Source organism: Ambystoma mexicanum, chromosome 5q, assembly GCF_040938575.1.
Source record: "Ambystoma mexicanum isolate Mex_15411 chromosome 5q, UKY_AmexF1_1, whole genome shotgun sequence".
Lineage (NCBI taxonomy): Eukaryota > Metazoa > Chordata > Amphibia > Caudata > Ambystomatidae > Ambystoma > Ambystoma mexicanum.
In genome coordinates, this window is record NC_090933.1 from 94,889,647 (window position 1) to 94,904,159 (window position 14,513).

Here is a 14,513-nt window from a genome sequence, read left to right on the forward strand (position 1 = left end):
CGGTGTTATGAACAAAACACGATACCGCGGATACGGTTGCGTCACTTTTTGACAATTTGGTCTATTAAATAAACGCATATCCGTGACATGAAATGCTACCGGGGCAAAAACACACTTTGCACCTGAGATACCCAGAGGGAGTTGGATGCAAAAATCACAGGCAATATTTAGGTTAGGCAGACAGTATCGAGAAACACTCAGAAACAGAAGTTAAAAAAAAGGGTTGGAGCCAGGTTTAGGTGACACCGGAGACCTGTGCCGAAGATCACACCGTTAGACAGTTCTCGATTCAGTGTAGCCAAAAAGTACTTGGATATTGTCAATGTTCGGAAGCAAAAGTTATAAGAAGGAGTGAAGACAAGGACAAGCCTTGAAGATGAAGAAAAGGGATTCACCCAGTTTCCTCGAGTAGAACACAGTACCTTATTCCAACGATGCAGCTGGTGCCCTGGCAGAAGTTCCTGTTGGTTTCCCGCAGACCCACGATTCCTGGAGCTTCGTTGTGAAGGAGGACGTCTGAAGGGGATTCTGCACCACACAGGGATGAAGCCGGCAGCAGCGACAACGCAAAGGTGTGCTCCTTAAAAACAGGAGAGGCTCAGCAGGTGGCTATCCGGACCACTACAGCAGTGTGCAGCGATTTCGACCACGGCAGAGATCTCTGGCTGAAGAAGATGAGCTGGTTGTCTCAAGGGAAGAAGACTCCGGACTGGATCTTCTCTTAGTCGTCGAAGGGAAGATAGCTCAGGACTGCAGCAGGGCTTCACCAGGACGGCGTAGTTGCAGCAGCTGTTGTTCTCTCCACTTCTCTTCGGTTCCTTGCAGTTCCAGAGGCGACTCTGACTTCTAGCCCAAGAGACCTGCCTTTTATGCGCAAAATCCCCATTCACACAGCCTGGCTGTCAATCATGCAGCCAGGGGGGTTGTCCAGCCGGGACAGCCACCTCAGCCAATCATGGCAAAGTGCGACTTGGGTTTCCTAGGATACCCTGTGCAGGGGGTGACTACACCCCTTCCCCACATTCAATCTACCTGGACACCCATGCGCCAAGAGGTGGGCTTCTCTGCAGAAGTCTGCCAAAAGACGGTGAACAAAGAAGGCAAACCTAGTTTCCCGCGCAAAGTAAAACACAAGAAGGACTTTAACAAAAAGAAATGGCGAATAAACCCAACCGGAGCCAAAAGAAAGACGATTTGGTCAAGCGGGTTTATGTTTGAGGCTAATATAATAGCCAAGAACAGTACCACGTTTAATATAATCGCAGTAGAAAAGTTAGGGTAGATACCACTGCCACCAGCCAAGTCTAAATGTTAAGAGAAAAACAATGCTCAGGGAGGTACAGACAGAAAAAGGGGTACAGATTAGCCCTTTCCAGTACTCCATGTAAAATGGGGTGTACTGGGTCTGTGGTAAAAATGACTATGTAAAGTAAATGGCAACTTTACCTTTCTCTGGGGGACAGTAGTCAGCCCCAGCGAAATGGAGTCAGAGGGAAGACTAAAAGACAACCCTGGGTTACTACACTAAAGGTGCTGTGTAACCCATGCAAGAACAGAAGCACTTGGAGTGATGTGCTCCAGTGCCCAAGATCACACAATGAGTAACAACACATAGGCCAAAACACATGTAAGAGTGGAGAAAGGATGTACACTCTTACCAGGTGGAAAATATAAACTCCAGAAATCCAGCAAAGCTGCTGGGGGACTCACTAGGTGAGGGAAATTAGCCCTAGAAGGAGAATTCTCCCTAACAACTGTTTATTAATTGGAATATGCCTCCTTGTTAGTAATGCACTCTACCGGATATACTAATGTACATTTTGTTTAGCTTTAAAAGGGGTGCACATTTTATACTTTGATGACCACATAAGAAACTGGGCTATTTTCAAAGTGGTCATGATTCATTTTCTGGGGTACTAAGATGCAAATATGTATGGGGGGTGAGTAAAATACCCTGCCCTCTGCCCCCTCCGCCAACACTGCCAAATACAAATTACGACTACCCAAGATTAACCGACGGCCAGGACACCAATACGCCTAAACTATCTGGAGTGGCAACTTCTGTGTCCTGTATGTGACTGACCAGTTTCAGGCAAAGTTTGTATGCAGTGCCCTCTGGGAACACTACACACAACTATGACTACAGGTGTAAGCAAAACCAACCTTTTGTATAAGTCTGTACCACAGAGTTTTTGGTAGCGAGCTGAGCAGCCAGGCTTATCTCAAGAGGGAATGTGCGCTTGTAAGGGTGTTACACAAAGGTCTACAATAGCAGGTATTCAGATAGACACGTATACTCAAGGTTTCTTGGTAAAACAATGATTAATTTATTACACAATCATTTAAAAAGCATTCACTAAATGAGGCAACCAATATCACACAAAAATTATACTACAATACTGATTACTAAGCAGTTGAGCTCCCATGAAGTCAGAGCAAAATAGCACTGAAGTAGGAGCAAAAAGGCATATGTTGATAAAACGAATATTAGTTACTTTAAAACAGTGCAAATAGTTTGAGTTCACCAGAGGAGTTGATTCAATGCAATAGGTAGGCCAAAGTCAATGGGCTAGTATCTTGTATAAGTAAAAACGGTTCTGGTATTTAAAACGGAAAAGTCTTTGCCACGGTTCTTAGAAGTAGTTCATGGAAGAAAGATTTGTATGTCGGGTAACAAGCTGACTAGGCCTGCAAGTTGCCAAAGTTCCACAAACATTCGCGCTGAGAGGTAAGTTCTCTCAGTCAGGTTTTCACAGTACCTTATATTGAAGAAAAAGATGCAGCTGAAGACTGCAGATCTCGCCGTTCCTGAGCCTCAGTCGCGGGGACAAGAGAGAGGACATCGGGGGATTCCTGCACTGCACAGGGACAGATCACAAAACTGGCAAATCGGCAAATCTTCGATTACGGTTTCTGTTCTTCAAGCACACAAGCTGGTGTCCTTCTCCCTGGTTAATCCTAACCAGCTCCGAGAATGGTATCCAGGTGGCTTATGAGTTGATTGGTCCCACCAACTCAAATGAATAAGTCGTCCTTGAAGGGGCTTCTCTGTCGAGGTGAACGTGGCGATTCGGACCTGCAGCAGGGCTCCACCTGGCAAACCAACGGTCCAGTAGTTGCAGCAGCCGTCCTCTTCCAGCTCGTCTTCCATTCTTCGTTCCAGTGGTCGACTCTGCCTTTCAGTCCAAGAGACTTGCCTTTGAAACAGTTTTCTCCCATTCATTCCAGCCTAGCTGCCACTCACCCAGCAGGGTGGCTGTCCTTGCCGGACAGTCAGCCAGCCAATCATGCCAGAGTGCATTTGGGTCTCCTAGTAGACTAAGCACAGGGAGTTTCGGGCACCTCCCTCACTTCCTGCCCACCCCAGACACTCAGGCGCCATAGGCGGTCTTCAGTCCTGAAGCCTGGCAAAGGCATAGAAACAAAGGGACCAAACCTAGTTTGGCATGCAGAGACAAACTCTAGAAGGACCTTTCCAAAAAGAAATGGCGAAAAAAAGAAGACCGGGACCTGTTTAAACAAATGGGGCTCAGGCGCCATCTTGAAAAACATGGCTCCCGCGATTTTTAGTTACCAGTGTTCGCGGTTGGGAAAAATCATGGTAGTTTGTTGTAAAACCACTGCCACCAGCAATTTCGATAGGAAAGGGTAGCATTTGACTGCTTCATGAGTTTCTAGAAACGGGATACTAAGTAACCCCTCCAGCACTCTATTGTAATATCGTGTGTCCTGGGTCTAGGAATTTGAAAAGACTAGTAAAGTCAATTTAACTTTACATTCTCTGGGAAACAGTAGTTTATCCCAGAGAAGGTATTTAAACCTTGGGACAGCCTAAAAAGGCTTCCCTGTGTTACTGCACTGAGAGTGCTGTGTAAAACACATGAAAAGATTATGCCTACGGAGTTGTCTAAAACTCCATAATCAAAGAACACAAGAGTAAAACACACATCAAAATACATGGGAGAGTGGGGAAAAAAGGCTCACACTCTCTCCAGGTAAAAAAATCAAGTCCTCAAAATCCAGCAAAGTTGCTCGGGGTCTCTAAGGTGAAGGGAATTGGCACATTAATGAGAATTCTCCTTAACAACCAGCAGATTTACCCCACCTTAGAACCCAACTTACCTTCTTTCCTTTGGCCCCGATTAGCCTCTTATGTTTGCGGCAATAACTCTCAAAGTATTCTACGTGTCATCAGTAGCCTTGCACAGTAGTCTTTTTTTTGTTTTTTGTTTGTTTGTTTTTTGTTTGTTTTTTTGCCAGCAGGGGCACTGAAATAGGCCACCTTTCCCCCCCGGTTGTTCATATGTTTTAAAATATTTCCATGCGCGTGGCGAAAAACTTGACTGATGTTACCTTAGTGTTCACAGAAGGCAAATTACTCCCCATAGTGAATCTTGTACCAGTATTCCCTAGGCGTCCTTCCTACAAGACAATCACAGCCTCTCTAACCCTCTTTTTTTTTGTAATTTTCGATGTACCTTTTTTTCGTATAAACTAATCCATAGACAACTTGCAGACCCAAAAAAGGGGCCAAGCCTGTGGCCACTCAAGCATGTCTGGCTTCCAAATGTTTGATTCCTTCTGGGAAGGGATTTTTCTGGTCCCTCTTCTGCCGTGCTAAGACATTCTATAAGTCTAAGGGAGGGCATTCGAGCTGGCGGTACTAGCGCCAGTATGATGGGCAACTTGTACTTCATGTTCTTAAAATGGAATTTTGTGCAGTAGTTTCCACTAGCCTGTAGTTTAGTTGGTAAACTTTTGAGACAGAAGCACAATTGGTGCTTCCCAGAGAAACTTAACATTATGTTACGATATCTTGCTTTCAGTCAATATTTAGCTAAGTGAAACATTTTCTGATTGTAGTTTTTAACAAGGGTTTCGAGGGGATTGGGTCCTCCGACGTATTCCATATCTATGACATGTAATCACCACAGCTGTGCTGCTTTGGAAAATCTTCGGCTCCTGCGTCGATGACGTCGATACGCCGCCCTCGAGGACCTCCTCCGACGGCCGACGTCACTGGATGTTATAAGTAGGACGCACTTCGCCCATAGCCTCAGTTCCGTTTTTTCTGCGAAAGTGTTCGCTTCGGAGATCTCGGCACGCTTCGACTCTTTAGAGTTTCTGTTCTTTCTCGGTTCTTGGAACCTGTTCGTATTGTGAAGTTTATTCTTTGTGAAGATGTCTACCTCGTCTTCCACTCCGCTTCCGGGCTTTAAGAAGTGCGGGGACTGTGGGTCCAAGATGTCGGTGACGGACTCGCACAACGCCTGCCTCTGGTGCCTCGGGGAGGCCCATGACACGGATGACTGTGTCGACTGCCAGTTGCTCACGTCCAAAGGCTTGCCCGAGCGCAAGAAGTTATCGGTAGGTAAGGTGTCCAAACCACGGAAGTCGAGGTCTGCGGGGCTTTTGATGGACGATGCGAGGGGCGACTCTCTGCGTCGTTGTCGGAAGTCCAGTGGGTCTTGGTCCCGGAGTCGGTTACGCCACTCCTCTGCCTCTTCGAAGCACTCCCGGAAGCGCTGTCATCGGTCGCCTTCCCCGTCCTCATCCGAGGACTCCGCCCGTCGGCGGGTTGCTTACCCCACCAAGCATGCAACGCCGGAGGAATGGGCTTCCTTCGAGAAGAAAATGTTGGCGATTCTCGAATCGCAGGGCACTGGTCCGTCCGCACCTCCGAGTGGGGTCGGTCATGATCAGTCGAGAGACACCGCTCGCACGCCTTCGGGCTCGGGTGGTCAGCACGATTCGCGGGAGAGGTCCCGCTCGGATAAGGGGAATCGTTCTTGTCATGCCCGTTCCAGGTCGCAGTCCTCGACGCGCTCTAGACCGTGTGCACCTGTGGTGTCTTCGAGGAAGATGTCGACGCCGGTGTCGCCAAGGTCATCGACGGACTCTTTCGAGGCCCCGCCTCCGAAGAAGTAGTCGACGCCATTGGCGCCCAGGCTGTTGAGGGACCAGCTCGGGGCTCCGGCCTCGAGGACTGTGTCGACGCCATCGATGTTGTCGGCGCTGCGTTCGGCGTCAACGCCAATTCACTCGACGCCTTTCGAGGATGTTTCGACGGGGGTTCCCCGGGGCTCGGTGGAACCACCTAGAAAGGCTCTGGCAAAGGTCAAGCATGGCTTTGTTCCACATTCTGTGCCTTCTTACCGCCAGCTTGAGTTTATTTCACAGGTGGATGAGGGCTCTGATGATGGCATGGTTCCGGATACGGTGCCGGACGAGATTCTCTCGGGCCATAGCCAATTTGAGGACCTGCGGCAGTCCCTGCACGATGCCAGTGGGCTGGACACCTCTCCGGAGGTGGAGTTTGGTAGGCCTGAGCCTGGCACTCATGCGGACTCCTCGTACCGGCGCCTTTTGTCCAGGGTCACCGAGTACTTGGGACGGTCTGCTCCCCCAGGGGATTTTCTTCAGGATGACCTTACGGATATCCTCGACCAAGGTCCACCAACTGACCCGGTACTGCCGTTCCATATGGCTCTACAGAGGAGGGTGGCGGCGGCTTGGAATGCTCTGGAGAGTCTCCCGGCAGTGGGCAAGTCTTTGCCGCGAAAATACCGCCCAGCCAGTAGCGACCCCTGCTACTTGACCAAGCACCCCTCTCCGGAGAGTTTGGTGGTGCAGGCGGCTACAGCCCTGCAAAGCAGGCGTCGTATCCTACCATCCCTCCTGATAGGGACGACAAGCGTTTTGACGGCTAGGCGAAGAAAGGGTTTTCTTCAGGGGGTATGGCGCTTCAGGTGGCCAACTCCGTTTGTGCCTTGTCACTTTTCACGCACACTCTGTGGAACTGTGTTTCCATAGCGGCTGAACATATTCCCGAAGGGGACGAACGGGATGGTTTCCTTGCCATGGTTCAGGATGGCAAGGATGCCATGTGTGAGGCCGTTCAGTCGGGTTTGGAATGGCAGATTGCGTCAGCCGGTCCATGGTGGCGAGCACCGTGATACGCAGGTTTGCGTGGTTGCGGAAGACGGGGTTTGCTCCTGATGTGCAGGCCCGGCTCCTCAACATGCCTTTTGACAGGGAACATCTTTTTGGCAGCAAGGCTGACGAGAGGCTTGAGAGGTTGCAGACCTCCAAAGCTGCAGCGAAGTCGTTGGGCGCTGCAGCTTGCCAACCTCCGCCTTTTCGTCCTAGGGGACAGCAATGGAGGGGAGGTTCCTTTCGTTATTACTCATCCTTTGGTAAAGCGAGAGGAGCTGCCAGTCAAAGGGGTCACCATAGGAGTGCCAGAGGTGGAAAACAAGGTACTCGAGGTGCCAAGGCCGCTCGGGCTGTTGCCTCTTTGCCCTCAGGCAACTCCGCAGCCGCTTCAGCTCAGTCATGAGGCCATGTCCCATGGTTCGCCGGTTGGGGGAAGCCTGGCGCAGCATCTTGCAGAGTGGCGTGCCATTACTTCAGATGTGTGGGTTCTGGAGATCATAACCCACGGCTTCTGTCTTCCTTTCCGGCAGAGGCCTCTAGACATTCCACCGGGGAATCTCTCTTTGAAGAGTCCGGATCCGCTCCTTGCGCAGGAAATTCAATCCCTGCTGGAGAAAGGCGCCATAGAACTGGTGCCTGTAGCGGAGAGGAACAAGGGATGGTATTCCCCTTATTTTTTGATTTCCAAGAAAGACTGGGGATTGAGACCCATCATGGACTTGCATGGTTTGAACAAATTCCTCAGGAAGGACAAGTTCAAGATGGTTATTCTCTCTTAAGTCCTCCAGGCCCTTCAACTTCAGGACTGGTTGGTGTCTCTCGACCTCAAAGAGGCTTATTTTTATGTGCCGATACACCCAAAGCACAAGAAGTACCTGAGGTTTGCGGGTGGCGTCTCGCACTTTCAGTTTCCGGGTCCTGCCGCTCGGATTGACCTCTGCCCCGAGGGTCTTCACCAAGCTCATGGTAGTGGTGGCAGCGCACCTCAGGAAAGGGGGGATTCACGTCTACCCCTACCTGGACGATTGGTTTATCAGGCCACGCTCTACCGAGCAAGTCCTGGATCATCTGTCCGTCACCTGCCACTCCCTCCACAAGCTGGGCTTCTCCCTCAACTTTGAGTAGTCCCTTTTGACACCAACTCAGAGGCACCAGTACATCGGAGCCGTTGCTCGACACGTCCATGGGCAGCGTTTTCCTCCCCAGGTGAGGGCTCATCACATGCAGCAGATGGTGCACAAGTTTCAGCTTGCCCAGAGTCTCCCAGCGTTCGAGTTCTTGAGATTGCTCGGCCTCATGGCATCCTGCATTCTTCTGGTGCCAGAGGCCAGGTTGCGCATGAGATCTTTGCAATGGGCACTCAAGCTCCAGTGGTCTCAGTCCTCTGGCAGGATATTGGACCCTGTTCAGGTGCCGTCCTTGGTCGCCCAGGACCTTCTGTGGTGGGCCGTCGAAGACAATCTGATGAAGAGGGCTCCATTTTGGCTACCCTGGCCGGAGGTGACAATCGTGACAAACACATCCCTCATGGGATGGGGAGCTCATGCCAACGAGTTGACAGTCAGCGGTCGTTGGTCTCCGTCAGAGTCCAGACTCCATATCAATCTGTTGGACCTGAGGGCCGTCAGGCTAGCCCTGAAGGCTTTTCTGCCGACTGTGCGAGGGAAGAATGTCCTGATCCTGACAGACAACACGGTGGCCACGCACTACCTCAACAAAAAGGGGGGGCAGGGTCACTTCCTCTGTGGAGGGAGGCGATGCAGCTCTGGTTCTGGGCAATCCAGCAGGAAGTTTCGATCTCGGGAGTTCATCTGGCCGGAGACGAAAACGAGACGGCGGACGCTCTGAGCAGGCAGAGCACGATCTCTCACGAGTGGGAGTTGGCTCAGGAGATTCTCCTGGAGATCTTCGCCATTTGGGGGACCCCTCAAGTGGATCTCTTCACCTCCAGTGTCAGCCGGAAGTGCGAGAGGTTCTGCTCGCAGGAATTTCCTCCAAAAGGAACCTTAGGAGACGCGTTCGTGGTGGAATGGTCATTCCCACTGCTGTACGCGTTGCCTCCAGTCCCTGTCATCCCGCAAGTACTGCGGAGGTTACGGAGGTTCGGTTCCCGTATGATCCTCATTGCTCCGGCGTGGGCCCGGAGGACGTGGTACCCGGACCTTCTCGACTTGTCCATCTGCCCTCCACGTCGTCTTCCCTACCGAGACGATCTGCTCTCACAGGAGGGGGGTCAGGTTCTCCATCCAGAGGTCAGAGCCCTCAACCTTCACGCTTGGTTTCTGAAAGGTTGAGGTATAAGGATTGGGACCTCCCTGAAGACGTGATGGAGGTGTTGCTCTCGGCCAGACGGCCAGCAACAAAGTCCCTGTACCGTTGCCGTTGGCCTAAATTCTGCGACTGGTGCAGTGTTAAGAATATGGATCCTTTTGCATGTGACATTCCCATGGGTCTGTCTTTTTTGCTTTCTTTGGCCTACAGGGGCTTGCAAGTGGGTCCCGTTAAAGGTTACCTGGCGGCGCTGTCCATATTTAAGCGCTCGTCTGAAGAGTGTTCCTATTTTAAAATTCCTTTAATTTCTCTGTTTCTGAAAGGGCTCACTAATGTGTTCCCTCCGTCACCTTTTCCGGTGCCCGGTTGGGATTTGAACCTTGTTCTGAAATTGCAAAGGCTCCGTTTGAGCCTTTGCATTCATGCCCTTTGAGACTGTTAACTCTTAAAACTGTATTTTTGGTTGCGGTCACTTCCGCTCGCAGAGTGAATGAGTTACAGGCACTTTCAGTTAAACCACCCTTCACTGTTTTTCATAAGGACAGGGTTGTCCTTAGAGTTCGTCCTTTCTTTCGTCCGAAGGTGGTGTCGGAATTTCATTTAGGCAAGAAGGTTGTTCTTCTGGCGTTTTATCCTCCTCCACATCCTGGTAAGGAAGAGGAGAGGCTCCATAAGCTTGATCCCAGGAGAGCATTAAGCTTTTATGTTTTACGCATGTCACGGGTCAGAGTGGACGATCAACTCTTCATTGGTTACGCTGGAAAGCGTTTGGGACAAGGTGTGACGAAACAGACTTTGTCTCGCTGGATTATTTTGGCTATCTCTGAGTGTTACCGCTTGGCGGGTAAGGACCCACCGGTCGGCTTACGGCCCATTCTACCAGGGGTATGGCTGCCTCTACTGCCCTACAGAGGGGTGTTCCTATTTGTAACATCTGTGATACAGCCACCTGGGCTTCGGTACATACTTTTGTACGTCACTACTCCCTCGATTCCATCCGGGGGCAGGATCTGGCCTTTGGCAAGGCGGTCCTTTACTCTGCAATTTATTTGGGCATTCTAAATTTCTGTTTTCTAAATTCTTTTCCCACCTCCTTGCATTGGTACTGCTTTGGGAGTCTGTCATAGATATGGAATACGTTGGAGGACCCAATCCCCTCGAAGAACAAGTTACTCTCTTACCTGGTAACGTTCTTTCGATTGGATGGTCAGACGAAGTATTCCATATCACTCCCTCCCTGCCTTCCCTGCTACAGAATTTCTTATGCGATTGCAGCTTAGCTTACTTTTCCGAAAGGCTTTGTGTGTCAGACTGGCAGAAGACTGGTGCCACACATTCTGGGGAAAAAACTACAACTGAGGCTACGGGCGTCGTGCGTCCTACTTATAACATCCAGTGACATCGGCTGTCGGAGGAGTTCCTCGAGGGCGGCGTCTCGACGTCATTGATGCAGGACGCAGACGCCGAAGATTTTCCAAAGCAGCACAGCTGTGGTGATTACATGTCATAGATATGTAATACGTCGTCGGACCATCCCATCGAAAGAACGTTACCAGGTAAGAGAGTAACTTGTTCTTTTTGAACATCCTGTGTAGCTAGTATATTTTTCATAAATGTTACACATGTTCTGACATGTTGCATGTTAGTGTGAACAATATTAATAGGGTTAGAAAAGATAACATATTTTTTTTTTTCGCACCCAATTCATGATCCTGGTTTTAGTTGTATATTTGAGCCTGAAGGGAATGCATGCAGCTTAACAGACAGCACAGCCGAGGAACATGTGTTGGCGTTGGTGGAGCATGCAGCAGATGAAGCTCGTGATAGAATCAACAGATATCTACCAAGTTGCAAGGTACTTCATTCCAGTAATTCATAGCATCCTAAGAATGGCAATGTCTTTTATTTGCATGAATACGTGATATCTTTCTAAAAATGTGAGATTTAATGTTATGTTGTGTATGATGTTTTATTCAAGGATCCATCGTTGGGAATGTTTCTGTTAAACATGCAGGTTACACATTGTTAGGAAAATGTTTACTTTTTGCTGCTTTCCCTCCACAAGACATTCAGGAACCATCTATATTTTGCTATTGATTTGAAGCTTTCCTGACTTTTGGAGGTAAGTGAAGCCTTTGTGGTCCACCTGTTTTGGGGGCACTAATCACTCCCTATGGTTATCAGTGCAGGAGAACTCTGTTCTCCATAGTAACATTCTCAGTTTATTTTTCACTGTACACATAACCTTCTGAAAAGTGTGGTAGAGACACTTTGTGTATCTATAACTTTGTTTCGAGGGGATTGTGTCCTCTGACGTATTCCACATCTATAACAGTAATCACCACAGCTGTGCTGCCTTGGAAAATTTTCCGGCGGAGGCGTCCTGCGTCGATGACGTCGACACGCTGTCCTCGAGGGTCAACGTCACTGGATGTAATATCTAGGACGCACGGTGCCCGTAGCCTCAGTTCCGTTTTTTCCACAAACGTGTTCTCCTTAGAATCTTGGCGCGCTCGATTCTTCTACTTGGTTTGTGAAAGTTTGAGAATATGTCTTCGTCTTCTTCTACCCCAAAGTCGGGCTTCAAAAAGTGTCAGAACTACGGTGCTAAAAAGTCCATTACGGACCCGCACAACGTCTGCCTCTGGTGCCTGGACGAAAGCCACGCCACCGATGACTGTGATGACTGCCAGTCCCTGACTTCGAAGGCCTTGCGGGAGCGGAAGAAGAAGTTAACCATAGGTAGGGTTCCTAAACCCAGTAAATCGAAATCTGTTGGGCTTTCGGCCAATGATTCGAGGGGCGACTCTCCGCGTTGGTGTAAGGCCAGGGGGTCTCGGCCACGAAGTAGGTCCCGCCATTCCTCTGCCTCTGCTAGGCACTCTAGGAAGCGCCGTCACCGGTCGCCTTCCCCATCTTCGTCAGAGGACTCCGCCAGACAGCGGGTGGCTTGTACCAACAGGCTTTCATCACCGGCGGAATGGAACGCATTCCTCAAGGAGATGGCGATTTTTGAATCGCAGGGCACTGTTCCGTCCGCGCCTTCGAGAGAAGCCTGCAGGGAACGAGCTAGGGCCACCGCTTGCACGACTTTGGGCTCGGGCAGTCGGCGCGATCATCGGCAGCCCTCGAGGTCCCGATCGGACAACGTTGATCGCCATAGCCGTTCCAGGTTCAGGTCCTCGACGCCTTCAAGACCGTCGGAGCCTGTGAGGCCTTCGAAGAAGGCATTGACGCCGTCAGCGCCATGTCCGTCGAGGGAGTCTCTCGAGGCTCCGGCTCCGAGGATGTCGAAGGACACGCTCAGGGCTCCGGCCTCAAAGCCGTTGTCGAAGTCGTCGACGCCTCGATCGACGTCGACGCTGATTCCATCAGCGCCCTCAACACCTTTTGAGGAGAATTTGCTGGAGGTGTCCCAGAGGGCGGTGGAAACTCTGAGGAAGGCCTTCTGCAAGTCAGTGAGGCCTGTCTTTGAGCCCTTCTCTGGTCATCCCCCCAGGCTTAATTTATTCCAGCCTTTGGACTACATTTCAGAGGTGGAAGAAGGGTCGGATGAGGAGGGGGTTGTGCCTCCTGAGGTTCCTGATGATCTGTTGTCTGGTCACAGCCAAATGGAAGACCTACGTCAGTCTTTACATGACGCCAGTGGTCTGGACACCTCTCCGGAGGTTGAGTTTGGTAGGCCTGAGCCACATTCTGAGTCCTTGTACAGGCGTCTCATGTCGAGGGTGAGTGAGTACTTGAGGTGGTCTGCGCCACTTGTTGATTTTCTGCAGGATGACCTGACTGATATATTGGACCAAGGTCCGCCCACTGACCTGGTGCTGCCATTTCATATGGCCTTACAAAGAAGGGTGGCAGCGGCTTGGACTGCTCTGGAGAGTCTCCCGGCAGTGCGTAAGTCGCTGCCGTAAAAATACCGTCCAGCCAGTGGTGACCCCTGCTACTAGTCTACGCACCCCACTCTGGAGAGTTTGGTGGTGCAGGCGGCTACGGCCCCAGTGAAGCAGGCTGCGTACCCTACCATACCTCCTGATAGGGACGACAAGCGCTTTGATTGCTGGGCAAAGAAAGTATTTTCATCTGGGGGTATAGCTTTAAAGGCAGCCAACTCGGTTTGTGCATTAGCAAGATTCACTCACATTCTGTGGAATTTTGTATCTTTGGCGGCTGAACATATTTCCAAAGGGGAGCAACGGGATGGCTTCCTAGCCCTCGTGCAGGATGGCAAGGATGCCATGTGTCCGTTCAGTCGGGTCTGGACGTGGCAGACTTTGTCAGCCGGTCCATAGCGGTGAGCATCGTGATGTGCAGGTTTGCGTGGTTGCGGAAGTCGGGGTTTGCTCCTGATGTGCAGTCCCGGCTTCTCAACATGCCCTTTGATGGTGTCCATCTTTTTGGCAGCAAGGCTGACGAGAGCCTTGAGAGGTTGCAGACCTCCAAAGCTCCAGCGAAGTCGTTGAGTGCTGCAGTTCGTCAACCTCTGCCTTTTCGTCCTACGGGACAGCAATGGGGGGGGGGGTTCCTTTCGATACTACTCTTCCTTTGGTAGATTGAGGGGAGCTGCCAGTCAAAGAGGCCAACGTAGGCGCACCAGAGGTGGAAAACAAGGTACTGAAGGTGCCAAAGCCACTCGGGCAGTTGACTCCTTGCCTTCAGGCACTGCCGCAGCTGCTTCTGCTCAGTCATGAGGCCATGGCCCATGGTTCCCCGGTTGGGGGAAGGCTGGTGCAGCATCTTGTAGAATGGCGTGCCATTACTTCAGATGTGTGGGTTCTGGAGATCATAGCCCACGGCTACTGTCTTTCTTTCTGGCAGAGGCCTCACGACAATCCACCGGGGAAGCTCTCTTTGAAGAGTCTGGATCCGCTCCTTGCGCAGGTAATCAGGAACAAGGGATGGTATTCCCCATATTTTTTGATCCCGAAAAAGGACGGGGGATTGAGACCCATCCTGGACTTGCGTTGTTTGAACAAGCTCCTTAGGAAGGACAAGTTCAAGATGGTTACTCTTTCTCAAGTCCTCCAGGCCCTTAAACTTCAGGACTGGTTGGTGTCTCTCGACCTCAAGGATGCTTACTTTCATGTGCCAATTCATCCCAAGTACAGGAAGTACCTTGAGGTTCGCGGTTGGCGACTCGCATTTTCAGTTTCAGGTCCTGCTGTTCAGATTGACGTCCCCCCCCCCCCCCTCCCCAAGGGTCTTCACCAAGCTAATGGTGGTGGTGGCAGCGTATCTCACGAAAGGGGGGATTCACGTCTACCCCTGCCTGGACGATTGGTTGATCAGGGCGCACTCTCCAAGCA

General features: G+C 50.7%; 1 protein-coding gene across 7 annotated transcripts in view; it reads left to right on the forward strand.

The window, feature by feature from the left end:
* Window positions 1-14,513, forward strand: part of BRD9 (bromodomain containing 9) — a 1,136,180-nt gene that overhangs the window by 372,107 nt on the left and 749,560 nt on the right. For all 7 annotated transcript variants that reach the window (XM_069620588.1, XM_069620585.1, XM_069620589.1 and 4 more), the window contains exon 8: window positions 10,930-11,062. In XM_069620588.1, the coding sequence (XP_069476689.1) occupies window positions 10,930-11,062 (133 nt within the window). The remainder of the gene's footprint in view (window positions 1-10,929; window positions 11,063-14,513) is intronic.